This window comes from Leishmania mexicana, chromosome 34 (genome assembly GCF_000234665.1).
Source record: "Leishmania mexicana MHOM/GT/2001/U1103 complete genome, chromosome 34".
Lineage (NCBI taxonomy): Eukaryota > Euglenozoa > Kinetoplastea > Trypanosomatida > Trypanosomatidae > Leishmania > Leishmania mexicana.
In genome coordinates, this window is record NC_018338.1 from 1,406,523 (window position 1) to 1,431,650 (window position 25,128).

The 25,128-nt window shown below is 58.1% G+C and overlaps 13 protein-coding genes across 13 annotated transcripts in view; all 13 read right to left on the bottom strand.

The window, feature by feature from the left end:
• The window catches only part of LMXM_34_3730 (conserved hypothetical protein), a gene marked incomplete at both ends in the record, with an annotated part of 2,611 nt that extends 1,348 nt beyond the window's left edge, over positions 1–1,263 (bottom strand). Inside the window, one exon of the mRNA XM_003879319.1 lies at positions 2–1,263. Within this exon, the coding sequence (XP_003879368.1) occupies positions 2–1,263 (1,262 nt within the window). The remainder of the gene's footprint in view (position 1) is intronic.
• A 1,091-nt stretch (positions 1,264–2,354) lies between these two features.
• On the bottom strand, positions 2,355–3,521 carry LMXM_34_3740 (conserved hypothetical protein; the record flags this gene model as incomplete). The annotated part of the gene is made up of 1 exon (XM_003879320.1): positions 2,355–3,521. One exon carries the CDS (start codon positions 3,519–3,521, stop codon positions 2,355–2,357), a length of 1,167 nt encoding a protein of 388 aa, XP_003879369.1.
• Positions 3,522–3,938: 417 nt separating this feature from the next.
• LMXM_34_3750 (conserved hypothetical protein) lies at positions 3,939–5,630 on the bottom strand (the record flags this gene model as incomplete). Its single annotated transcript, XM_003879321.1, has 1 exon — positions 3,939–5,630. The coding sequence occupies one exon, from the start codon at positions 5,628–5,630 to the stop codon at positions 3,939–3,941; it is 1,692 nt and encodes a 563-aa protein (XP_003879370.1).
• A 1,963-nt stretch (positions 5,631–7,593) lies between these two features.
• On the bottom strand, positions 7,594–8,031 carry LMXM_34_3760 (putative 60S ribosomal protein L27A/L29; the record flags this gene model as incomplete). The annotated part of the gene is made up of 1 exon (XM_003879322.1): positions 7,594–8,031. One exon carries the CDS (start codon positions 8,029–8,031, stop codon positions 7,594–7,596), a length of 438 nt encoding a protein of 145 aa, XP_003879371.1.
• A 996-nt stretch (positions 8,032–9,027) lies between these two features.
• LMXM_34_3770 (conserved hypothetical protein) lies at positions 9,028–10,959 on the bottom strand (the record flags this gene model as incomplete). Its single annotated transcript, XM_003879323.1, has 1 exon — positions 9,028–10,959. One exon carries the CDS (start codon positions 10,957–10,959, stop codon positions 9,028–9,030), a length of 1,932 nt encoding a protein of 643 aa, XP_003879372.1.
• A 1,599-nt stretch (positions 10,960–12,558) lies between these two features.
• On the bottom strand, positions 12,559–12,996 carry LMXM_34_3780 (putative 60S ribosomal protein L27A/L29; the record flags this gene model as incomplete). The annotated part of the gene is made up of 1 exon (XM_003879324.1): positions 12,559–12,996. The coding sequence occupies one exon, from the start codon at positions 12,994–12,996 to the stop codon at positions 12,559–12,561; it is 438 nt and encodes a 145-aa protein (XP_003879373.1).
• A 596-nt stretch (positions 12,997–13,592) lies between these two features.
• LMXM_34_3790 (putative 60S ribosomal protein L23) lies at positions 13,593–14,012 on the bottom strand (the record flags this gene model as incomplete). The annotated part of the gene is made up of 1 exon (XM_003879325.1): positions 13,593–14,012. The coding sequence occupies one exon, from the start codon at positions 14,010–14,012 to the stop codon at positions 13,593–13,595; it is 420 nt and encodes a 139-aa protein (XP_003879374.1).
• A 956-nt stretch (positions 14,013–14,968) lies between these two features.
• Positions 14,969–15,388, bottom strand: LMXM_34_3800 (putative 60S ribosomal protein L23; the record flags this gene model as incomplete). The annotated part of the gene is made up of 1 exon (XM_003879326.1): positions 14,969–15,388. One exon carries the CDS (start codon positions 15,386–15,388, stop codon positions 14,969–14,971), a length of 420 nt encoding a protein of 139 aa, XP_003879375.1.
• Positions 15,389–16,073: 685 nt separating this feature from the next.
• Positions 16,074–16,517, bottom strand: LMXM_34_3810 (conserved hypothetical protein; the record flags this gene model as incomplete). Its single annotated transcript, XM_003879327.1, has 1 exon — positions 16,074–16,517. The coding sequence occupies one exon, from the start codon at positions 16,515–16,517 to the stop codon at positions 16,074–16,076; it is 444 nt and encodes a 147-aa protein (XP_003879376.1).
• Positions 16,518–17,246: 729 nt separating this feature from the next.
• On the bottom strand, positions 17,247–18,272 carry LMXM_34_3820 (conserved hypothetical protein; the record flags this gene model as incomplete). The annotated part of the gene is made up of 1 exon (XM_003879328.1): positions 17,247–18,272. The coding sequence occupies one exon, from the start codon at positions 18,270–18,272 to the stop codon at positions 17,247–17,249; it is 1,026 nt and encodes a 341-aa protein (XP_003879377.1).
• Positions 18,273–19,493: 1,221 nt separating this feature from the next.
• Positions 19,494–20,444, bottom strand: LMXM_34_3830 (conserved hypothetical protein; the record flags this gene model as incomplete). Its single annotated transcript, XM_003879329.1, has 1 exon — positions 19,494–20,444. The coding sequence occupies one exon, from the start codon at positions 20,442–20,444 to the stop codon at positions 19,494–19,496; it is 951 nt and encodes a 316-aa protein (XP_003879378.1).
• Positions 20,445–21,729: 1,285 nt separating this feature from the next.
• On the bottom strand, positions 21,730–22,494 carry LMXM_34_3840 (putative proteasome beta 2 subunit; the record flags this gene model as incomplete). The annotated part of the gene is made up of 1 exon (XM_003879330.1): positions 21,730–22,494. The coding sequence occupies one exon, from the start codon at positions 22,492–22,494 to the stop codon at positions 21,730–21,732; it is 765 nt and encodes a 254-aa protein (XP_003879379.1).
• A 1,127-nt stretch (positions 22,495–23,621) lies between these two features.
• LMXM_34_3850 (30S Ribosomal protein S17-like protein) lies at positions 23,622–24,560 on the bottom strand (the record flags this gene model as incomplete). The annotated part of the gene is made up of 1 exon (XM_003879331.1): positions 23,622–24,560. One exon carries the CDS (start codon positions 24,558–24,560, stop codon positions 23,622–23,624), a length of 939 nt encoding a protein of 312 aa, XP_003879380.1.
• Positions 24,561–25,128: the final 568 nt, after the last annotated feature.

The window sequence follows — 25,128 nt, forward strand, 5'->3', positions numbered from 1 at the left end:
TCGCTGCTGCAAAAGTCGCCTCCACGAGGACAGGACACCGCGTAACGCTTTTCGCGTCTGCACAAAACGCTGCCAATGGAGGATGATGCGCGTCAGGAGAGAGACGCGCCAGCGTCTCTGCATCACCGACGCGTCGCTCCACCGTCGCAGCAAGCGGCGCTGGACGTAGTAGCTGTAGCGCAAGTCGACATTCTCGCGGAGAGCACGCCGCTTGTACGCCTCGAGGCGTAGTTGACGGAGAAACACAGTCGCGATGGCGCGGTCCTTCGCGACGCGGAGAATGATCAGCGACACAGACGATCGAACACGCTCTTCCTCGACGTCAACGGCGTCTGCCGTCGGTGCCCCCACGCAACTACCTCCGGAGGCGACAGTGGTTCGGCTGCTCCGGGGTGCAGCTGTGGCGGAGCTTTTCAAGCTGGAGACCCGCTGCAGTGCTGTACGGCGAGTCGAAGCCGGCGAGGACGAGGGAATCTCGGCGACGGCAGGAGCTTCCGTTGTGTTGCGAGGTAGGCGGCGCTGCATCCACGCGCGCTGCTGTTCGAAGAGCCCAGCACGGTGTGCCGCGAACAAGGAGCCAAAGAGGTTTCGCGTAAAATGATCGGGAGTGTCCTGTAGCGCTGGTGTCGTGGGATAGCGGTCGGGTGGAAGAAACGGTTTCTCATGCACGAGTGCTGTCGATTCGGAGTAGCCTTCGGCTCCGTGGTGCACCTCTGCAGAGGTAGATGCGCTACGCCGTACGCCCGGAGATACCTTGTGCACCGATGTGGTGGTGGTCCTCCTGTGGAGCCTTGCATCGCGAGAGCTCGGTTGCCGAGTCAGCGCATGCCACACGGCCTTCCGCGTCAGCATATCCAACCGGCGTACATCACGCACAGCCTCCTCCACGGACTCCTGTAGCTGCCGCAGCGACACCAACGCTTCACCGATGAAAAGGCTGTGAGTCGAAATAGAGTCGAAACCTGGTTGAGAAGTGGTCCCGTCGCAGTGTATCACACGCTCGATGGACGCACTGCTGCAGCTACTGCTGCTGCTACGGGAAGACTCACTCCTTTCCGCTTGCTGGACGAAGGCATTACGCTCTCCCGAGCTGGCGATGAGGCCGGGAGACTGTGCGTCGCTTCCAGCACGCGGGGAGCTCGAGGGCGCTGAAAACGGCCGTGGCGATGGCGCAAACCGTCTTTGCTTCCCTGACTGAGCCGTCACAGACTCCACATCATCGTCTTCGTAGAAGTTGTGGATGCGCGCAGGACAATGTCGCATGGTGGCGAAACACCAAGAAAGCCCCAGTGTATCTACGTGTGTATGCAGTGCTGCGTCCAGCTGTTGCTGCTACTGCTCACCCTTCACTATCCATCCAAGCGCTCTTGCGTTGCCCGTCTCTATGTGTCGGTGTGCTTGAAACCCGTTTCGTAGCGGCCTTGTTCGCTTCGCTCCTTTATCGAGCCATCGATGACTTTAGTCCAGCCACAATCCATAAGTTGCAGAGCACGTGTGTCTGATGGACACGTGAGGAAGGAGAGGAGAGGGGGGTCGGCAAGACTCACAAAACAAGCGCAGCTTCACCAGCGCACCGAGATAAACAGTCCCTGGGTGGGTCTACGTGTGCAGACCGCCCGCAAGGCGTCTCTGTTTGTTTTCCGCAGCACAGTACCCTCCAACAGTGTCCTCCTCTCATGGTGGGTATATGGGATGCGTGATAGGCGGAGGCGTTCGTGTTCGAGTTGACGAAAAACCGTCATGACAGATGCGAGTTGCGGGGATAGCCGAAGAAGGGAAGAGGAGCAGGACAACGACAGAGCGCGCTACAACGCGAGGAGGCGGAGGGAACACACATGCAAGCCACCCACCCGCATTCAACGATGGCATAAAGCAACCTACCGCTGCAGAACCGAGAAGAAACAGAACGCCGAGCGCACCCTCTGCAGGATGCAACTAAAGAAGGGTGCGTATTCACCCACGGCAGAGGGCACCGGTTGCTAGAATCGTCCCCTTCTTTAGAAACGGGTTCTTTTGTTTTTGTGGTCACCTCATGGTTTCACGAAGAGGCAGGCGCCAGAATGATCCACACAACCACCTCTCCAGCAATCACGTAGAGGAGGGCAGAGCCATGAGACGGCGCCCATCTGCCGCTCGTTAGAAAAAGAAGCAGCACAATGAGCCACGAACAGCAAAAAAAAAGAGCAAGACGAAGTTATATATGTGACTACACCACTGGCCTGGGCAATCACTCGACTGCACACAAACACAGCGCATTTCACAGCCACTCGACTACCACTGCCGCGGATACACAACGCAGAGCGCCTCTCGCCACTTCGACCCTGGTGCCCTCCACCCACTCGCCCTTGAGAACCTCACTCAACGTAGAGCAGCGGAAAGACGACAGGAGACGCAAAATGAACCTCTTGTGGCATCGTGCGCCACCCGCGAATCCACGACGGCGCCATCAGATGCGGCTGCGCGTTCTCCGAAACCACGTTGATGCGGTAAATGACCTCGCTTTGGGGTGTCATGTTGCCACCGAACGCCATCATCAAGTGCGGGTCGACCACCATGACGGTTCCCGGGCCGATTACGGGGGCAGCGGGGGTACTGCTCGACCCGGCCATTCCTGCGAGGAGCGGTTGGCCCACTACAGATGCATCAAATTGAAAGCGGCGCAGTTGATCGCGTATGTCGGCCTCCATGGGGGCAAACGGACGCCACAATCGCTCGGCGCGCACCGAGTGCAGGTACTGGCGGCGCACCGCGTGCTGTGAGTTGCTCATCACGAAGGGCGGGAGACACAGAGGAGTAGGGGTGTAGGTGAAGAGAACCATCGACACTGCCGTCGCCTCACCACCGCCCTTGCTGACGCGTGCGTTCGTGCGGGTGCCAATCGTTGGGGCAAGGCAATGATACCCAACAGGGTTGCCGTACGCCTCGCGCAGCAGGGGCACATCACCAAAAATGACGGGACGTGTCACACCGCCCACCACCTCTGCGAGCTGCGAGAGCGGCTTCACGAACTCCTCCTTGTCGCGCAGGACCGCCTCCAGCTGTGCATTTGTCATCCACGCATTGGCGCGGTACTGGTCTATCGCCATGTGCATCTGAGGGTCCGTCTTGACTGTGCTCGTACAGCCTCGGCTCCACACCCTCTGCGCCTCCGCAGAGACTATCTCGCTCAACTTCAACATATCCTCCCTGCCGAGCTCCGAGACATCGCGGCCGTTAAGGAACGCCTTCGCGGCGCGCCGCAGCCGCCGCTTATGCCGCCTCATGTCGCGGTAGTAGCGTAGGATGTACCGCCGCTTCTGCAGATGCGACTCCAGGCCATCCTGGAGTGGGTCTGTGCACTTGGGCGTAGACTTCAAAAGGGAGTGGACGTTGGGCAGGTGCGCGAAGGAGCGGAAGCGCGCCGTTGTGGAGGCCAAGGCCCCAGACCGGATGCGCTCCACCATGGAGGTCGAGAGCACATCTGGAACAATGGCGTAGCCGTGCTCCAAGAAGTGCTGTCGTGCAGCTAAGGGCAATGCCATGCGGAGAAACGGCTGCACCCCCGTGCAGAAGTAGAGGGGCAACGGGGGAGGGGCACGCAACGCACCAGCGTGTCGGGTCCGCTCTAGAGAGAAAGACAAGGCAGAGAGAGGGGGGTTGAAGTACGAGAAACTGGTGGGACAGTTCCAATGCGCAAGAGGGGAAGAGGGTGTGGTGTCATGAAAGGTGGACAAACATGTGGTGTTCGGTCACTGCGTCATCATGACACCCGTGCACATTGCTTGCACACGCACACTGGAACGGCGTACGCCTTTTTTTTCATCCAAGTGGCAAACACTCAGGCCTGCTTTTTTCGGCTCGGCAAAGAGTTCCGCTGTGACGGCTTCTAATGGGGGAAAAAAAAGAGGGAGGAGAGGGGTGAGTGCGCACGCACATCTTCATGTGGAAGTCAGTGCCGCTTACTTGGGTGGAAGGGCGTACTGTCTCGCGTCGTTGAGCACAATCAATCCTCGGCCCACAAACGACCGCAGAAGCTCCACCACGTCCGCGTTTGACCCTTCGAACTTGCCCAACAACTTGAGACTGCTGTGAATCGCTGTGCTCGATTGAGCGCCACGTGTCTTGAGGAGCGACGTCACCATCCGCTCCATCAGCTTCACGCGCTCGGGGGGAAGTCCTGCCGGCTTCCCGGATTCCTCATCAGGTTCTCTGTCCTCCATGAAGACGAAGTCGGCAGAAGAGGCCACGCTGAGCTGCATGGTGACCAGGTCCGTCGCTGGCTGGAACACCAGCACCGCCGGGGAGAGTCGTTGCGCGTGCGCGCGGAGCTCCTCCAGCTGCACCTCCATTGCGACCGCCACCTCCTTTAGATGGACCGGGGTGCTGGAGCCACCACGGCTTGCCATCTCCTTCACGTGCAAGACGATCGAGGCGTCGAACAGAGAGAGTACCTGCGGCACCGCCACGAGTGTGTCCCCCTTGGACGGGTCCTTCTGCGTTAGCACTAGCTCAACACGGCCGAGGGAGGGCAACCAGGTCATTCGCTGGTTGTCCTTGAGCCGCTTGTACGCCTCGGCAAGGGCATCCATCTCCTCCTGCAGCGCTGGATGGGGACAAAATTTCAGTGGCGCCGCAGCAGGTCCAGAATCGCCGCCGTTCGCGGGACTGCAACGAGCAAGTGGAGGCCAGGTTGTCATCGACAGAACCGAGACGCTTGCCGCGGGAGACACAGCAGTGGCGGAGGCAGCAGTGGATCTTGACTGTGACAAGCGATCCGCGCGGCTACGAGCCAGCTGCTCGCGCAGCTGCTGAGAGATACGCCGGGACATCTGCATGTCTCGCACCATAACTGCGCACCGATCGAGTGCCGTCTCGCCGAACACGTGCCGCAGCCGCTCGAGCACCTCCTCCTCTGGTGTTGTATCAAACTCGTGCATGGGCTTCTGCAGAAGCTGTTCCGCCAGCATCTGCTGGTACTCATCAACTAATGCACGGCGAGGAATGGACGTCAGCAGGACACGCACCACATCCGGTCGGTCTCGAGAAGCTGCGCGATGCAGCTCTCCTTCCTTGCCACCTGCATCGGCGTCGAAATCCAGGCTGCCGACAAGGCCCTCGGATGCAGCCTGGGTCAGCGGTGGTGGTGCAACGTTCATTGCACCACCGGGCTGCATCACCGCCTGCACCACCGCTGGCACGCAGTCCTTGCGCCGTCGCAGATGCTCCAGGGTGTCGGAGGTGACGGAGAAGACGACGCTGCTTTGCTCATTTCGCGGAAACAATATGCAGAAGGCGTGAATGGTATTGATGAGAATGGCCAAAATGTCGTCGGTGCGTGTGCCGGCGCGGTGGAGGCGCGAAGAGAGCAGATGACGCACAGTCTGCACCAGCTCTGTCTTGAGACCGCTTTCCGGGGTCGACTGCAGGCAGTAATGCATGTCCTCGAGAGCTGGAACGGAGTCGGGGTAGTCCGAGAGGATCTCCCAAAAGCCGTCAAGGCGTCTGCGAGCGTAGGTGTGCAGCAGCAGCAGTCGCAAGTCGGCGCACCATGCCTCCCGCTCCGCTCGCACCATCTCGCTCGTCTGCGAGGAGGGACACGCGTCGCCTCCCTGCGCGCGTCCCGGCACCGTAGGACGGCCTTCTGACGTCATTCCCACATCCCCACACCGCTGATTCGTAGAGGTCCCGCCGCTGAGGTTTCCACTGCTGCGACAGAAAGGTTCCGACTCCCCGTCGCTGACGGGCAACACCATCCGCACAAACGGCACGACCGAGTGCTTCAGCCATGACAGGTGTTTGTGCAAAATACGAGTCGAGAAGTCATCAGAGAGGTCACTCAGTCGGTCGCGAATGCCGTCCTCTAATACGGACCTCCACAGCTGCTTCACCTCTGCTGACCGGTTTAGCGATAGCCGGTGCAGACACGCCATCAACGAATCCGACGCTGGCGAAGGGGATCCAGGTGCCAAGGTGCAGTCGCTAACGCCACCTGCTTCTCTCAAAGTCCCGTCGCACTCTGAGCTGTCCGCGTCCTCCTCATCTCCATCATCGCCTCCCGTTTTCCGCTGCTTTGCCAGGAGGAACCGACCGTGCCGCCGGAGGAAAGAAAAGAGCGCCTGCCTTCCTGGCGGCTCTTCGCCGGTCACCAAGTCTGTCTGCAGCAGCGCGCGGCGAAGACGGACAGCAAGAAGCGCAGCAACCCCTGGTGTATGCAGTGTCGAGCACCAGCCCAGCAGGTGTGAATGCACTTGGCGGTACACCTCACCGAGTCGCTCAAGCGCCGGAAGCGCTACCTCAGTGGAGAGTGGGCCACTACAGCACAGGACGGCTGAATTATACACACCGATCTCGACCGACAAGGCAGCGCTCACACGCTCCAGTAGGGTGTCAGCGACCATGGCGTTGAGCGGCGCACTAGTGGAGAGCACAGCGAGAGCTGACGACCAAGTCGTTGGTGACGACAGCGGCCACACCGCCTCCTGACCGGACCCCGAGAAAAGAGCAAGACCGTGAGTGTCAAGCGCGTCTAGCATCTCTGCAAGAATGCGCATGGCGCCTTCCTCGTTAATGCTATGCAGAGAGGGCATCATCGTTGACGGTGCTGAAGGCCCTGCGACTGGCATCGCCTCCTGCCCTAATCTGGCGGACGCGCTGGTGCAGCTCATTGCAGCGCCGCCGATACGGCCGGGAGACTACTGTATGAGAGGAGGACTGCTCCTCCAGCCGCTGCCCGAAGAGGACCACCTCGCAACGGAAGAAGAGCGTTTACAAGCAAAAGGTTGTGCACGTGCGGAGACGTGTGCGTCTATTTATATGAGTGTGGAAAATGTGTGCTGTTTGTCGGGTGTGCCGCTATCCCCATTGCCATATGCCCTTCCAGCCACAGGAGAGTCCGTGAAGGGGGGGGGAAGAGAAGCGGTAACGTGACAGAGCGCAGTCGCCTAAAAAAAACGCCTTGTCTAGTCTCTGCCCAAGAGAGACGAGTGTGCCGCTATGTGGGGCTCTATCAGTGGGTGAGACGGCACCCCGATTGGCTCAGCACAGCTGTCCCCACAGTGACGGCAGTGAGCGTATGAACACTGCGAAACGAGCAGAGGGGTGTGCATACATCTACTGTAGTGTGCTCGCGACAGTAAAAAAAATAAAAACAGAACCGCGTGAAGCAGCCCAGAAGCGAGCGGCACGGAGAAGAGTCCTTCCAAGCAGCTGGCCCGAGAGAAGGAAGTAACATGAGAACACCCATAAGCAGAGAAGAGAAGGTAAGTAGTGCAACGATTCCATCCATCGTCTTCTGCTGCCGCAGCGCACCTCGCACGGCGTCGCAGAGGTGCCATTTAAATCAAAGAGCAACTGTGTGGACGTACACCGGTCCGGCCGGTGTCTTTATCCGGAGTGTCTCAGGCACTCCGCCGATACTTCCCACGTGACACACATAGCGCCATCCATTCTCGGAACCCTCCCCGTCCTCACACAACATCATTGATCACTCGATTTCGTTTCAGGAATAAAACAAACGAGAAAGAGGAAAACAAAATTAAAAAAATGCCTGCTCGATTGCCATTTCAGCGAAAACGTCAATGATCGATTCTCCTAGAGAGCACCAAAACACGCTGCTTACGCCTGGAGCACCACAGCGCCGCCGGCCTTGCGTATCTTCTTGTCGGCCAGCTTGCTCACGTAGCGCGCCTTCACGATGCACGGCACCTGGATGTGGCCGTTGCCCAGCAGCTTCGCGTACCCGCTCGACTGCAGGTCCACCACAGGCAAAGTCCCGCCCTTCGTCGCCTTCGCCGCCGCCTCCGCAGCAATCAGGCGCGACAAGTTGTTCAGGTTGATTGTCGGCTTCCACATCGGGTTCTTCTTGCGGTGGTAGTGGTCCATGCCCAGCTTACCAAAGTACCCGGGGTGGTACTTGTCGAAGTTGATGCGGTGGTGGTGCATACCGCCGGCGTTACCGCGACCGGACTCGTGCTTGCGGTGCTTGCCTACGCGACCGTAGCCGCAGAACGTCGAGCCACGCTGGTGGCGGCACTTCTTGAAGCGGGTCGGCATCTCGTAATCGAACTGTGTGCAGTGATCAAGACACGTAGTAGGGTGCAGCGCAGCGTAATCAATTATGTGTATGTGAACGGGAATGCGGGTGTGCAGGGGGAGGGGCAAAGGGGGGGAGCAAGGGCGATGGAGTGGCGGCAGTGAAGAGAGAGGCGGAGGGAGGAATGCCAGTGCAGGGACGTAAAAGTGCGTGTGTCGAGTCGACAGAGAACACGAGGATACGGAAAACATCACGTCGACTTGATTCAGCAGGGGAGGGTTGCACGGGTGTCGCTCAGGCGCACCATCCACCCAGCTCGACCGCGCAGCAGATGCCATGGCAGTAAGACCATAGGAGCCCTCCACACCCGCGCACCCGCACGCACGCAGGGAGGCGGCCGAGATTCCCTACGCGTCGCACCCCAGAGTGCATTCTATGTTTTGAGAGCATGCGCCATACCTTGTGCAGACAGCACACACATGCATATGCACATGCGCGCCCCACACATGAGTGCGCCACGGCCGAGGGACCTCTCCGATATAAGAAAAAGCACGGAAAGACAACCAAAAGCAAAAGTGGGGAAGGGGAGAGACAAAGGGCGACGCACGGCGGAGCAGCAAGGGGAATGAGGAGGAAGGGGAGAGGGGGAGGGGGAGGGAAGAGGCCCACCACCATGATGCAGTGACACGCCAGAGGAGGTCTTTCGCTCCCTTGACACCACAATAGACGTGCCCGCAAAGACAATAAAGCAGGGAAGAGCGAAAAGGGGAAAAGCGGGGATAGTGAACCCAACGTGTCTGTCCCGCACCAGCATCAGCCAACGTGACGACACGCACCTCAAAGGCGGCGCCAACGGAATAAAAGAGGAAACAAAGAGAGATCCGCTGAAAAGCGAGGGTGGAAGGAGCGATCATGGCAGACACCGAGGAGAGGAAGGGAAACAGGAAAGCGATAGCCGCAAGGTCACTGCGCATCTCTTGAAGAAAGACTCACGAGGAGGGGTTCCTGCCATCAGGTTAGCCTTTGGGAACGACGTCCGTTGTGACATGCCCCTCAGTGCCGTTCGCCCTTTGAGCAAGGCGTATCTCCCACGTGAATCGCGCCAGCTCATCCTGTTGGTGACGCACAATTCGGGAGAAGGGGCACCACACGCAGCACCCGCTCGCAAGGGAGAACAGTAGCGCAACCACAGCCAGCAGTATGGACGCCACACCGCTCGTGATGCCCTTGTAGTTGCACTGAAAGCTGGGGATCGAGCCCAATATCTCGGCGCCGGCGCACGTGGCAGGGAGGTCATAGTCACTCCTTCGAACGTAAGGCACAAAATATGTGATTTCGTATATGTAAGTGAAATCACCGTTTTTGGCGTAGGTGTAGCAGCCCATATCCACCTCAGAAGGCATCATCGCACTGCACGCCACATCACGATCAGCCACGGGGAAGCCGTAGCCTTGTGGGAAGAAGGGGTGGTGCGCGAACAGCGGCGGGGCGCCGCCCTTGCCGGTCACCGTCATGCGCACCAGCCTGCTGTAATTCGACGTGCCACTTTGTATGCTGTCGGTTGTCCAGAACGACGTCGTGTCCACATAATCAGCAGTCGCCCAGTACCACGTTACACGGACGCCTTGCGTCTCCGCCACCCACACACCACACGGGATGTTGCGCACCGTCTGGTTGCCGATAAACGTCGGCGGCACACTTGGCGAGTAGAGGAGCAGGGAGCTGGAGCTCCTGGCCATCAAGTCGTAGGTAATGACGACGCGTCTGCAGGTGTTCAGGTCAGGGAAGAAGTACCTGCGCAGAGCCTCGTCGGCCACCTCCTGGCCGTTCGGCACTGAAAACTTGGTGTGGTAGTACGACATCTGATTCCATGAGTTGGTGTGCCACTCGTGCTCATACACGCGACCGGCGACACCCCTCATGGGGAAATGCAAGCTGGTGCGGGAGAAACGCGCGTAGAGGCTGTAAGCCTCGCGAACCTGGTAGAAGGACATCTTAAATGGCGAAACAACAAGGAAACTCGCCGTGAAGTCATCAGGAAACTCTGGCATCGTGTAGTTGGCAATGTCCGCTGCTGAGGTCGATGACAACGCCCCACTCGAGTTGCTGAAGACACTGGGCCGCGATGAAAAAGCAGCAGCAGCGACCGCGGGGCCTCCCATCTTCGGCAGAGCAACGTCCGTCGGCTTCCAGGCACGTGGATGCATAGAGGATGAGTTGTTGCAGGGGGATGGAAGCGACCCCAGCACCTCGGACACGTTCGAGCCAAGGAAGGAGAAGGTAAAGAGGCAGTTATTGATCTTGCTGGCGGCGTCTACAGCCGTCACCTCAATCGACACCGGCGTCAGGTCCACCTCCATCAAGTTCACCGACCAGTACTTCGTGCTCGTCAACACAGCGGCGCTGTACGTGGCGGGCACCCCAAGGCCACCGTAACTGCTCGGAATCGTGATGGTAAACTGGCCCGAGTAGTTACTGACGGAAATACCGCGAGTCACGCTCGGTCTGGATGTCGCTGGGAGCGGGGAGCTCAGCATGGTAATGAGACTCCCAGCCAAGACCACCTCGTCCGAGGATTCATACAATCCCCTCGTGTGCACAATGCCCTTGGAGTCGGAGATGCTGCACTTGTCGGTAGAGTTGATGTAGTAGGTACGGACGTAGTCGCTGTCTAGTATGCGCTCCACGTATAATGGAAGATGCACGTTCTCCTTTGTGTTGCCCGTGCTTGCACTGACGGCGAAGCGAAATGCGCTGATCACGGATCTGTTGTAGACCGTCGGCTCACTCAGCGTGGCACTGCGGCACACCAACTCCACATCCATCAATCCATCGCCGCGCAGCGGCAGCAGGTTCACCGCGCTCACTGCGACAGAGACGCTGAGCATGGCAAGCAGCGTCGCGGTGACGGCGAGCGTCGTCATCACAGCAGAAGAAGTGCGCATCATCGTCCACACAACAATGTCACCCGATAGGTGACTAAGAGCTAAAGAAGGAAAACGAAAACGAAGAGATGAAAGCCGGCGCAGTGAAGTGCAGCCCAGATGCGACCCGATGGAGGCCGCTGCACGTGCAAAACGTAGCCTTGACCTTGAATGCAGCACCACCACTTTGCACAAGTGTGCTTGTGCCCGTGTGATATCGAGACGCTGCGCTAGCGAGGGTAGCCGCCGCTCGAGTGGCAGAGTCGTTATAGAGAACGACTGGAAAGAAAGATGAGGAAAGTAATGTGGTAATGTGGCTGTCGACGAATAGGGGGTTAACGACGCACGAAATATTCGACGCAATGCCACGGAAAGCACGCGTGGTGGTGGAGCAGAAGAAAACGAGAAGAGGTGGAAAAACGCCACCGTCCAACACACGCAGGGCACCTGTGAAAAGGGGGAGATGGAGAGGGAGGACGGGAAGGGGGAGGAGGCGACGCCGATGGGGAGAGCACCGCAGTGAGTAAAGAAGACGGGAAAGACGCAAGCAAAGGCGCGAGGGGGCCGGAAAAAAGTGTTGTGTGAAGCCAAAACGAAAAGAGTGAAGATAGATAGCCTGCAGGATGATCAGGTATGCCTGTGGGAGAGGTTCAGAGTCACAAGCGGTGCGCTCGCTGCGTCGGCAGCCACGGTGATTGTTTACGGACGTTTGCAAAGAAACAAACAACGCCGCACCGGCAAAAAAAAGACAGAGGCGATTGGGCAAAAGGGGGAGGAGAGTGAACAAGTGCGCGCGGCGCAGAGCAGAATGCCGCAGACTCACGAGCGACGACCGAAGAGGGGAGACACATTGGCCTCACCCTCGTCTCCCCCCTCCCCACCCCCCGCGACTTCGGTATCAACGCTACTGCCGCTTTCATACAGGCGGCAGCACACAGAGAGAGCGAAAACGGGTCGGCGTCGCGAAGGCAAGACACCGCGATCCGTCACCCCTTCAACGGCACGGGAGTAGCTGGTTGACCACACGAAAAGCCCCATGTGCCGCGGTTGTGCGCGCAACCCCGCAGCCAGCGCGCCCCAGGCGCAAGACCAGCTCAAAGCCAGCCTCGCACGGCTCTGAGGGCGCCGCAATCATCAATGCGAAACGGGTCCGCCTCCCGCATCTGATCCCCCCCGCGCCATGCATGGATGGACTGCTCATTCCGTGCGTGCTGTTTTGGTTGTCTGTTGCAAAAACCACCGCCTCTCTCAGTGAGCACCTCACGCGCTAACTTTCACGCACTCCCCTCTTTTTCGCGTGCCCCCTCCCTGCCTCAGTCCCTCCTACCCCTTACCCGCACACTCATTGTGGCACAAGACCGTCACTGCGAGAGGGCGTGCTGGCGCGACAAAAAAGGAATGGGATGTGCCCCGGTTCTCCGTCACCGTCTCCACGGAAGACCTTGCGGGGTTTTCTTTGGTGAATCCACCTCAGGCATTCACACGCCGAAAAGAGAGGGACAGACGGCAGAGGAAGAGAGAACACACGAGTAAGCAGCCCCAGAGAGGGGGTGAGGACGCGACCAAGCAAAAGTCAGAGGAAGCAAAGAAAGAAAAGAGAAACAACGCTCCTCCCCCTCGCACTCACGCCTGGAGCACCACAGCGCCGCCGGCCTTGCGTATCTTCTTGTCGGCCAGCTTGCTCACGTAGCGCGCCTTCACGATGCACGGCACCTGGATGTGGCCGTTGCCCAGCAGCTTCGCGTACCCGCTCGACTGCAGGTCCACCACAGGCAAAGTCCCGCCCTTCGTCGCCTTCGCCGCCGCCTCCGCAGCAATCAGGCGCGACAAGTTGTTCAGGTTGATTGTCGGCTTCCACATCGGGTTCTTCTTGCGGTGGTAGTGGTCCATGCCCAGCTTACCAAAGTACCCGGGGTGGTACTTGTCGAAGTTGATGCGGTGGTGGTGCATACCGCCGGCGTTACCGCGACCGGACTCGTGCTTGCGGTGCTTGCCTACGCGACCGTAGCCGCAGAACGTCGAGCCACGCTGGTGGCGGCACTTCTTGAAGCGGGTCGGCATCCTTGGTGGGGAAAAAAGGAGCTGTTGCGGAAGAGTGATGAGGGATTTCAGGAGAATGGCATGAGGAGAGGAATCACAATCGGCAGAGAAAGGGAGAGAGGCACGACGACGAAACGAGAGGTGATGCGATGGTCAGAGTTTGTTTAGGTCAGTGGGGGGGACTTAAGCACAGGTAGTCGGTAAAGCAAGTGCGTCTCACTGCGAAGATACGCGCCCTGGCGGCACGTGCTTGTATAGGGGATGCACTAACGCTCGCATACGCACTGAACCAAACATACCTGTAGTCACTCAAGAATGCTGGAGGAGAGAGGAGCGAGTGACGGGCCGATGGCAACGTGGTTGCTGTACGCAGAGATTCTGTTCAGCGTGACATGCCAAAAGAAGCGTTGCGTACAAGCCGCGTGTTGCTGCATTGGCGGGGTAAAGCCCGAGAGCCGCCGCCCCTCACACGCCCCTTGTTATGGATGGTGTGCGGTATGGCTGTTTTCTTTTTCTTTTTTGACTTGAAGAGAAACAAAAAGAAAGTTTGTGTTGCCCTGCGCCGCGTGATGCACTGGAACCGAGTACCTCATACGCAGCGAGCTACGGCACGCGGATTAGACGATGGCGGGGGCGTGCGTGGAGATCTTGGGCCACAGGTCCGCAGACTCCTTTGCCACCGGGCCGGCAATGCCGGAACCCTTCATTTCACCCTTGGGGTTCACGATCACGCCAGCGTTGTCCTCGAAGTAGATCACCGTGCCATCCTTGCGGCGCCAGCTCTTGCGCTGACGGATGATCACAGCGTTCAGCACCTTCTTGCGCAGCTCCGGCTTGCCCTTCTTCACAGAGCACATCACCATATCGCCCAGGGCAGCAGACGGCAGACGGTTAAGACGGCCGTGGTAGCCCTTCACGGAGATGACGTACAGGTTCTTGGCACCGGTGTTGTCCGCGCAGTTTACCACCGCGCCGACGGGCAGCGCGACGGACACGCGGAAGCGGCAGCCCTTGACGTTGGCCTGATCCTTACCCATGATTGCAACACTGTATGGAATCCGCACGCATAAAGTATAATAGGGAGGGGAACACGAACAAGTGGATGCGAGTGGACGAGTGTGTGTGGAGGAGGGGGAGGGGGGGGCAGGGCAGGGCAAGAGAAATCAAGAGGAAGGAAACCGGTCACGGTGAAGGCGTCAAAGAGGCACGGATAAGTGAGATGAAGAGTGAGACGAAAGAAGAAGACACAAGAGCCGGGCGGGCCATGAGAAGCGGCATTTCCTGACCTCTTCGAGGGGCTTGGAGGTGTATGGCTGTGCTACTCGTCGCGCAGTAAGTCGACCATAAAGCCTATCATCATAAACGCCACACAGATCACCCCCTCATCGCAAAAAAACGGTGTCTGTCCGCTCCTCCTTCCTCTCATCACTGGCGAGTGGGGAGCCAAACTCCTCCAGTGAAGATAAAGGCGGAGAGCGGGAAGCCATTGCAGGAAGCGCGCACGGCTCTACATCGCGCGCTCGACATGACGTACAACAGCCCACTAAAGATGTGTACGAGAGGTCGAGAAAGACTTCTCAAAAAAAGGGAAGCGATCTCCATACGAGTACGCACCTCGCGATCTCGCTGTTCTGCGCTCCTTCTTTGTGTTTGCTTTTCGTTTCAGACGATGAGAAATGAAAACAAGAAGTGAAACGAGCAAAGATAAGACCACAACGAAGAAATTCAAGGAAGGCCCATCATCGCCGACATCTGCCTTTGGCCTCTACCCGTGCCTCGGCGCCCCTGCTTATCTTGCCGCCTCAGTCCCTCTCCCCCGTTTCTGCAGCACACATGTACACACACACATACAGGCAGCGTCATACTAGACAACTATGGCGCGTGAGACGGAAACAGAGACGAGGAGCCAGAGGGAAAGAGACGCCGGGTCACCCGTTTGACGCACCAACCAAGGGAAAACGAGAGGGCCGTGGTCGTTGCGACAGGCAGCTGCTTAGACGATGGCGGGGGCGTGCGTGGAGATCTTGGGCCACAGGTCCGCAGACTCCTTTGCCACCGGGCCGGCAATGCCGGAACCCTTCATTTCACCCTTGGGGTTCACGATCACGCCAGCGTTGTCCTCGAAGTAGATCACCGTGCCATCCTTGCGGCGCCAGCTCTTGCGCTGACGGATGATCACAGCGTTCAGCACCTTCTTGCGCAGCTCCGGCTTGCCCTTCTTCACAGAGCACATCACCATATCGCCCAGGGCAGCAGACGGCAGACGGTTAAGACGGCCGTGGTAGCCCTTCACGGAGATGACGTACAGGTTCTTGGCACCGGTGTTGTCCGCGCAGTTTACCACCGCGCCGACGGGCAGCGCGACGGACACGCGGAAGCGGCAGCCCTTGACGTTGGCCTGATCCTTACCCATGATCGACGATCTAACCTTGTGTGTTTGAGCGCGTGCGGATAGGGTGGATCGCCAAAGAATGAGAGTGACGAGTGGAGGAGAGGAAGGAACGGTAAAGAGGAGAGGTGAGAGGGATACACAGAGAAAAGGGGGCACAATTCGGACGGGCATGGTGGAATCGAAAGCAACGTAAGTGTTAAACAACCGCGGAGAGTGCGACCTCATCTGTTCGGCTAACTGCTAGCTGCACTCCTGTAGAGAAGACACATCCGTTTATGGGCCCTCGCTGACGCATCATAAATTTCTTTTCTTTGGGTGGGTGGGGGTGGGGGGAGGGGGTCCTTCCTAGATACGTTCAATCCACCGTGCTCTCAAATCCATCGGTAACGGCGACGAGGCAAGCTCAAGCACGATGCGTCTGCGAAGACTACGCCGCGCACGCGCACGGCCGCGCATGAAAAAAAAATGATATTTGACCTGAAAGAAAAGAGCGCGAAGACAGACGGAACACGCTCACCAGTCCACGCGCGCACCAGGAAAAGAATACCCCGCGGCTAGACAGCGAGTCCGCTACCGCGCTCACGAAAACGCGGAATAAACAGCAAGCACCCCTCGACGGCGGGTCGCGTCGATAGCAGAACAAAGAGAGCATCGTCGCTGTGGCGGTGAGATGCACGGCTGATATCATCTGCCCGCTGCCGCCGACTCACAGCTGACGCCGGGATTGACGATCAACGTTGATGGCGGCAAACTCGCGTATCTCTCGCTCTGATGGCATATCCGTGCCGGTGAAGCGCCACTTGCGGTCATTTGCTTTCCACTCGATTGAGCGCCGCTCATCCTCAAAAGCTGGGTTCAGTGCCTTCACCGTGTCGTGACGGAAGACGCCATGGTCAGCGAGCCACAGGTGTAGCGACGTAAAGACGTGCTCCTGCGGGTTGTCGCGCGTTTCCAGGAGCGTCCCTGTGACAACCACAGGCACCAGAATAATGGGAAAGTAACGCAGCCAGCGGTACGTGGCGTAGCTCGTCATGCCAACACGAGAACGACGCTCCTCGAACGGCATGGGAAATACGCGGTTGATCGTCTCCAGCACCCGCGAGTGCCGCGACATCTCCGCCTTTGCGCGCTTCACCCATAATTGGGACATTTGCAGAGGTTCTATTGGGTTGTGTAAAGACACACAGCGGCAGTCGAGCAAGAGCGCACGACGGTACGCCGGTGCAAGAGAGGGGGAGAGAAAGAAGGCGTGTGCCTTCCCTGTGCCCGATAAAGCAGCCTGGGGGACGCGAGAAGAGGGGTGGAAGACGGGACACGGGGGCAATGTAGAAGCGAAGGAAGGCCGTCCAGGGAGGAAGACGGGGGAAGGCCCACTCCACTGACGTGCTATAAAATCGCGTAGCAGTAGCGGAGACGGAAACATAGCATGCTCATACGTTTCCTCGATGCATCGCACATAAGCACAAGCGCAAACGCGTGGACGAAAAGGTGGACAGCCACAATACCCGCCAGATCTTGCAGGCGAGCTTTGCCTTGAGTCGACATGTGAAAGGCTAGCGAGGGAAACAGGAGGTGCAACAACCGCAGCCGTCATCGCTGCAGAAGTACTATGCTGTTCCCCGTCCCCTCTCTTGCTTCGCTCGTGGAGTGAGACGGTTTCACAGGCATGACACGTGTCTACAGAGCAGAGTCGATGAAGAGCAATACGAGAAACAAACACACAGTGGATGGGGAAGTAAAGGCGGCAGCGAGAGCACGGAAGCAGGAGCGGAAGAAAAGGAAAAGGAAGCTATCAGGGCCCAAGAAGGCGAACTGTACGGAGAGTGGCGTGAACACAGCAAGTGTACCTAGGTGATTCGATAGCGGGCTGCCAAGGATGCTAGCTCTCTCGCCGCTGATTCAGCTCAAGACGTTTGTTGGCCAGCTTTAGGACCGAAATGTCCTTGACGCAGCGCATATTGCGCGCGACCACCTCTGCCACCCGCTGCGTCAAAAGACGATTCTCGATGCGCAGCACGGCCACAAGCCGCTTTAGCCGGGTCCTACTCCTGCGGGTGTCGTCTGCGCACACGTGAGGACGGCTGGCGTAGATGGCACTAGTGTCATCCTCTCTGCGCCTCTCTGCCCACCCTGCAGAGCTGTCCGGCGCAGGAGTAGGACGCTTGGTGTCAGCGGCAGTGGTCGCTGCCATGGCAGCGTGAAGCAAACTCACCGTCTCCTCGAGAGCCGACGACCGCGCTCGCTCGAATTCCAGGGCCCCGTGCAGCTGCCTCATCTGCGCTTCAATCGAGGTCGCCGTAGACGGGGCAGTAGAGGCGGCGAGCGTCGTGACATCGACGTTTCTGTTCGGCAGTGGCGTCACAACGGATTCCAAGCCCGACGTAGCGCCACCGACCGCCATTGCCTCCGCGGCACGCAGAGACTCCTCGTGGAGCTGCTCGAAGAGCTCCTTGTAAAACTCTGCCGCCTCGCACGCCTCTTCAGACTGACGGAGTGAGAGTTCCTTCTCGCGTTGCAGCCTTTGAGCCTGGCTTCGCAGCTCCCTCACCTCCTCCTGCAACACATGCTTGGCCGCATCCTCCTCTGCCGCCGCGGCCAGCTCAGGATGCTCGGCGAACTTGATGAGGCTGCGCAGAGCAAACGCTTCCTTCTGAAAGGCGGCCACTCGCTGATGCGAGCTCGCGAGCGCCTTCTCCAGCCGCTCACATGTGTCCTGAAGATCTTTGACGCGGTGGTACAGAAATGGGAGTTGCCGTAGCTGCCTCTCTCGATCCCGTCGCAGTCTCTCCCGACTCTTGACACCCGCCATCTGCCGCTCGGTCGTCATCGTTGTTTCTGCCACCGCGTCAGCGTTGCTAGACTCACACGACGAGGCAGCTCGCTGGCTCGATTGAGACTGCGGCATCGCGCACTCTGCGATTTTGCGTGCCCGAACGTACACCTTTGTCGTTTACTGAAGCACGCCGATGTCAGAGAACTCATGTGTGGAGTGCCAACGTCTCGTACAAGTGTGTGCACGCGCAGAAGTGTGCAGCTGAGAAAGGAGAGAGAAGGGGATAGGATGAGCCCACGGCACCGAGCGGGGAAGAGGATGGCAGGCAACGGAAAAGGAGCGCCACGCCTGTCTCAGTGGATGCTGCTGCTCCCTCAATATTGATATCTGCAGACAAGAAAAGGGCATAAGAGAGAGAGCGACGACGTGAGAGATGAGGAGTACAGTGCGGGAAACAGGCGAGGTTACCCACACCACACTCCCTCTCTTCAAGCCGCCCACGCATGCGCGTACCCGCAAGCGCGCCTCCGTAGATGTACAGACCAGCCGCAGTAAACACGAGTGAGGGGCTTGATATGTCACAATATCACCGAACGCAGCCGTTTTAAAGCGTGACAGTCCCCCCCCCTCCTCTTTCCCTCTACATCAAACGGCGCCGCCAGAGACATTCGCCTGCCTCGTTTCGTGGCTGTGGAGTAAGGAGTGGGCGGCGCATCTATTCTTGGCTTTGGCATCGTTTTTCTTTCTTTTACAGCTTGTGTGCCGGAAAATCTGTAAAGACATACCACCACCTTCTTTCCTACCCCCCCCCCTCTGTCGCCCTGCCAGACTGCAGCACCTCTCCCACCAACGCCACAAGTGATACAAGCACTGGATGGGGAAAAGTGGCGAGACTAGAGAGGAAGAAACACGTGGAGCTGAAGAGAAGTCAAACAGAAGCGGAGCTCGGGGAGAAGGGGGGTCACAACACAAAGGAAAAACAGTGGATCAAAGGAGACGAAATATAATCAGCCCCGCCACAGCCAGCTCTGACAAGCATGAAGTGCAGGCACTGCTTTCAGCAATCCTCTTGTGGATGTTGGTCCCATATTGAATCCCAACAATGCATGATGGTCATCATCACTCTCTCCTGCTCCTTCTCCACACCATTCTCCAGCCCCCCCTCGCGACACACACGCTCTCTTTTCGTCATCAGTATGGGAGATGCAGAGTAAAGAAGGCTTTTACATTCCGCGCACTTAAGGCTCATGTCTTACACGCAGTATCACAAGCAGCAGCAGCAGATGCGAGCAGCAACGCGTGCCCGAAATGGGGAGAACCATGCCCACATGCACACACACACACATCCGCGTATCAGAAGGCGCAGTTTACAGCCGCGCCATCTCTTCCGCTTGACTTGTCCCCACTGCTGAGCTCTCCGCTCCCCTCCGCCGAAACCTGAGACACATTTGGGTATCCAAACCATGCCTCGAAAGCGTTGTCGTCGAAGTTGAAGTACGCGTTCTTATTAACCGATATTACCTCACCCTCTTCGATGTCGCGGAATGCCTGCATTACAAAGTACCCCTTCTCCTGCTGCACCGCTGCCTTCTTGTGAAGCGAGAGCCACTGCAACATTTCCTCATCCGGATACCCAATCATGGCGTTCGGCTGCGGCGAGTGCAGCGCCAAGTCCATGACCGGCACCATTCCCATCAGCTCCCCCTTCCCCCGCCGCGCATACGGGGATAGCTGGAAATAGGGGTGCCCTGAGCCGCCGACATCACTAGTCGACCACAGCGGAATCGCATGACGGCGGAAGAGGCAGTAGGCGTGGCGGAAAGCAACGTCGAAGTCGCTCACCTCCACCTTGCACTGCGCCACGAGCGGCGCCGTCCACTCCTTGTAGCCTTTCGTAGCCTGCGCCGCATCCGCCACTTTACCAATCGGCATCGCCGGGTCAAACGGCAGCACATCCAGGTAACTCTGCACGCCGCGCGGATGACCAGTGAGAAGCACCTTGGTGAGGAGCCCTAGAAACGTGAAGGAGCCACGTGTCAGGTCCTCCCAGAACGGCACAGGCTCACCGTGTCGCTCGGGAGACACCTTCAAGGCGAAGCTGGGGTCATCGGTGATGCTCAGCAAGCTTTGCGTTGCCTCGACGGGGACGACGGCGACAAAGTCGAACTCGGGAATCCGCTCAGTGGCGACGAGGCCCAGAGGAGTGACGTGGACACGTTGGAAGAGGCGGCACCCTTTCATAATAGCCCATGTAACAAAGTCGAGCAACTTGGGGTTGCACCGGGCGATGCGTACGCCGCTCATCGCCAGAGCACGCACAAGGCAGAAGGAGCCACTGAAAACAAGGGAAAAAGAAGAGCGAGTGCGATGACGCACAAGGAGGTACGCCTGTTTGGACGAATGTGTGTCGCTAAGCAGTTTCACTACACGTGTATAATGAAGTGCAAGCACACTGTCAAGAGCAGAGGGGGGTGCGGCACATACCAGAACGTCCAACACCGGCTGCAGAGAGTGAAACACCAGAAGCCAACAAAAGGCGCACCAGTCAACGACATCAAAAGAAGGAAGGGGTCGAGAGAAACGGATAGAGGAGCGAAGCCGTTCCTGCAACGGAACGGGCCATGAGCAACGGGTCGACGCCGCGTCTGGTTGCGACTAGACAGTAGCCTCTGTCCAATGCATGAAAGGGAAAGGAACCGGAACAGCGAAGAGGAGAACACAAGAAATATCCAGAGCATCGAGCCACAAGCATCGAACGCAGCAGTACGCATGACTGAACGAGGCACACACTAAGCATCCCCTTACCAAGTTGAATGCAAACGTAACGAGCCGACTATTCACACCGCCAGCGTAGAAGGGCAAAGGCGCACGGAGGGAAACGGCAGGCGCGCTTACTTTCATTGCCTCTCCGCATCCCCCCCTCCCCACCTCTCCCCGGCTCTTTCTGCACTGATGAGCACGCCCCGACCCTATTGTGTCTTTTGGGGGGAGGGGGAGGGCTGTCGTTGCTTTTTTTGTGCTTGGAACTCCACCTCATGAAACAGTGACGCGAGAACAGAAGGCCCAGGCGCCGTGCGGCCCACCCAGTCCACTTCACGCCGCCCTCCCCCCCCCGCACATCGAAGGGAGGAAACAGGGGCAAGGCAACGATGGTACAAATAAATAAATAAACGGCAACACACAAGCACATGGATATATTGACCGATACACAAAGAGAGAGGCGCCGGTGTATACCCGCACTCGAATGCTTACGCATACACCCACACACATACATAAACGACTGTGCGCACACGCAGACCCGTGGGCGGGGGAGCACATTGCGGCCTTGCCGTGAGAGGGCGAGGGAGAGAGCTTCCCTCATCGTAGTTCCGGAAGCTCCAAGCTGGCCTACATCCATCCCTAGCATACATGCAGATATATCCAAAACCAACGTCCTCCACATGCCGACACCGACGCTGACGCTACAGGCGACTTCTCTCCCGGCCCGCTGTTTTCTCCCACCAGGGCGTACAATCACCCCAGAGACTATTCCCACCTCCATAAATATGACCTGCCTCGGCTCACTTTTCGTCCCTGGGCGTTGGCGGCATCAGACATCCACTATATCAACCAAGTGACGGATCTCCTCCTTGAGCACCGGCGTAGTACCAGGAGAGAGCATGACTTCCTGCCGCGGGTGCATGCGCTCGTTCGGCGTGTCGTAACCGATCATGAGCTCCGTCTTGGCCTTCGTGATAACGCACACGTCTACCTGAGTACCGCTGTAGGGATCATTAAAGATGCCCTTGCGGATAGCCGACGTCACCAGCTCCTTGGCCTCCTCGCACGTCATGTTGTCCTTGTAGGCAGCCTCCAACTGAGCCATGGCGGCAATGCTACCGCTGCCCATTGTCACGAAGGGCAGACGATCGGTGCTGCCGTGTGGGGCGACGGTAGCTAAGAACGGGCCCTCCACATCCACGCCACCGAGCACAAGCGCTGCGCTGACGTGGCCCTGGTAGCGGTACAAGTGGCGCTTCAGCAGCGTCAGTGCCTCGAGGACGCGAGACTGCTTGCCTGTCTCGAAACGGTGCAGAGCCAGGTGCGAGGACACCATATTCGTCACGGCCTCTGTGTCTGCCGACGTGCCGGCACCGCAGCACATGATATTCGGAGCCATGTAGTGGATCTTGCGGCAGCACTTGTCCGCTACAATACTGCCCTCGGTAGCACGAGTGTCAGCTCCGAGCACAACGCCGTCCTTGTAAACGACACCCACGATAGTCGTACCGGTCTTCAGCGTTCGTGGCGCAGAGTAGCCCTCACTCTCCAGGTTGAGGTTACGCTGAACATTTTCAAAGTCGAATCCGGGCATAGTGCAAGCGAGATCCTTCCTTTTTTTCCTTTTCGCCGTGCTGGCAAGTGCGCGGTGTGCCGTCGGTGTCTTTTCGTTTTTCCGTTCTATGCTTGCAAGAGCGCGAGAGTAGAGGGAGGGCCACCGCAGAGTCACCACCACCAAAGAGAAGGGCTCTGTATGCCGCTGCGTCACCTCAAGGGCGCAGAGAGACCTGAGGGAGATATGAACGAGAGGGCGGGGGAGAGGGAGACTCTCGAGTGCGTGAGAGACAAGTGGAGTGTACGCGGTGAGGAGAGAGAGAGATGGGGTAGCGTGAGGTGTCTGGGCGTGCGAGATAGAACGGATACTGAGTAAACTGTGCAGCAACGGGCCGAGAGCGTGAGAACCATAGGGCACATCACGCAAAAGATAAAGCCGCCGACAACGTGATACGTCACGCGCAGGAGAGAGTGGGGGAGAGTTGTGAGCAATATGTGCAGACTCAGAGTCAAGCAGTTTTCGTCCAGGCCAAAACAACCATGTAGGTAGCGGTGTGGCCGAAAGATAAACCCACTTCAACGCGCGGAATTCACACACAATGCGCACTCACCAAGGACGTGGGGAGAGAAGCAGCTGTGTCCGTCGACAACCCTGCTGTGGCAAGCTTTCAACACGGTGTCGAAGCCGATTCAAGACCGGTGCCTTGCTGCTACTTTGTTGACTCGTTGGTAAGAGAAGCGGGAACAGGCCTGCATCCCCCCGCCTCCCACTGGCACACCCAGCACCCTCTTGTATGTCTATCCTTTCTCGTTTTCTTTCGCGCTCTGTTGAGATAAAGAGAGGGTAGAAACGTGATGCCCCCAACGACCCTGCACACATGCAGAGGTACCCAGGCACAAGGGCGTGCAGGTAGCACAATGTCGGCAGCGCAAACATATATATAGGAGGAAGGAATCCCCATACGCCAATGTGGTTACTGTGAACACGCCGAAACAACGACACGAGAGAGAGGTGCGCCGGGGGGCTGTTCTCAGGCTTCGTTACAGCTCCACCTACCCGCTTATCAACCCCCTCACATGTAGAAACCACCAACAACGCACTCACGAAGATCCGGACACCAAGCCAGAGGAAGCGGGGCACCGTGCACAGTATGTTCGCGACGCCGCCTAAGGCGATTTCTTCAAGTTTTTGAAGTCGTACTTGTCCGACGGCTGCAGGTTCATCCAGTAGTCGTCACCCTTCTTATGGCGGCTATCCTCCTCCACCTCGCTGAACTCCTCGGCCACTGGCTGCCCGTCTCCAAGAAACGCGGGCTCCTCACCAGGTGGCAGCTCTGCCGTCACAGACGCGTTCGGAGCAATCATCTTGTTCGCTTCGTCGAAGGAAGCAGAGTCCGTCAGCTTGGCGCGCGGTTGATCTGGCGTCGGCCCCGCGAACCTATAGGCATCCTGCACGTGCTCCTGAATCGCCGCTGCCAGCTTCTCCTTGGTGCCCTCTGTGTTGGTCAGGTTCAGCTTCACGACACGGCGCGACACCGGGTAACCAAATAGCGGTGGCGGCACTGCCTTGAGGCCAAGCTTCAGCCGCTCTCGTCCTTCAATGTTCGGCTCTAGAATGCTGAAGACGTAGTAGTGCTTGTACTTTGAGATCTTTCGAGACTGCTTGATGTGCACCAGGTCACCCTCGACGCAAGCGAGATCCTCATCGTGAGCAAAGAAGCGGCTCGTGCGCGACACACGTTGGTTGAACTTCGGGTAGTAGACCATGTGATTCGCTGCCACCACAGCTGTCTTGAGCATGCTGGTGCCGACCACGTAGCCGATCTTGTCAGACCCCTGGCGGGGCTGGTTGAAAATCATTGACGTCAGGTCGTACGGCCACGGCATGCGACGCGGCCGCTGTCCCTGCACACCGGTCATCGAGACAGCCCAGTGATGTCGCGTGCGATTCGGAAAGGCATTGCGTTTGAACTTGCGGACATAGACACGGTGATTTGCGTTGTGTGTATTCTTGGTGCGCGCGCCGCCGTACATCATCACGCACCGCTGACGGTGCTCCGTCTGGAAGTTCCACCACGGGAGTCGAAGAAGTGACTGACGAAACATGCGAATTTTGCGAGGCGAGTCAATAGTCACAGAGAAAAATAGAGCCACGTACCCTTCGGTACGCGCTGCAACGTAGGCAGAAGGGAACGTCAAAGAGACTCAGTTCCAAGCGTCACGATCCTTGTGTCCTTCCGATATCCGCCAGTAAAACGCAGAGGGGTGCCTACCACGTCAAGAAGGATACGCCAAGAGCCCCAACACACTAACAACACATCCGCCGCAAAACGGCCAAGCAAAAAAAAAAAAGTACAGGCACGCACGCACGCTCTTGCACCAATCCGACACTGTGTGTGTGCGTGTGTTTGTGTGTGTGTGTATCTCTGTGGAAGCCCTCCCCCCGCACAAAAAGAAGAGTTGTTCGAGGCGCTCCTTTTCGTTGATGTGCGCGTGTGCTCAGACGCTTCGCGTTCACAGAAGCAACGGCAATAGAAACGGGAGACGCACGTGTGCGTGCGTGCATGGGTTTGTGCGGGCAATGCACCGAAGAAGTGCGCGCGAGAGAGAGCACAGACGGCAAACGCCGAGAAGAGGAAGATGACAGCAAGTGACAATGCAAATACACACTTGA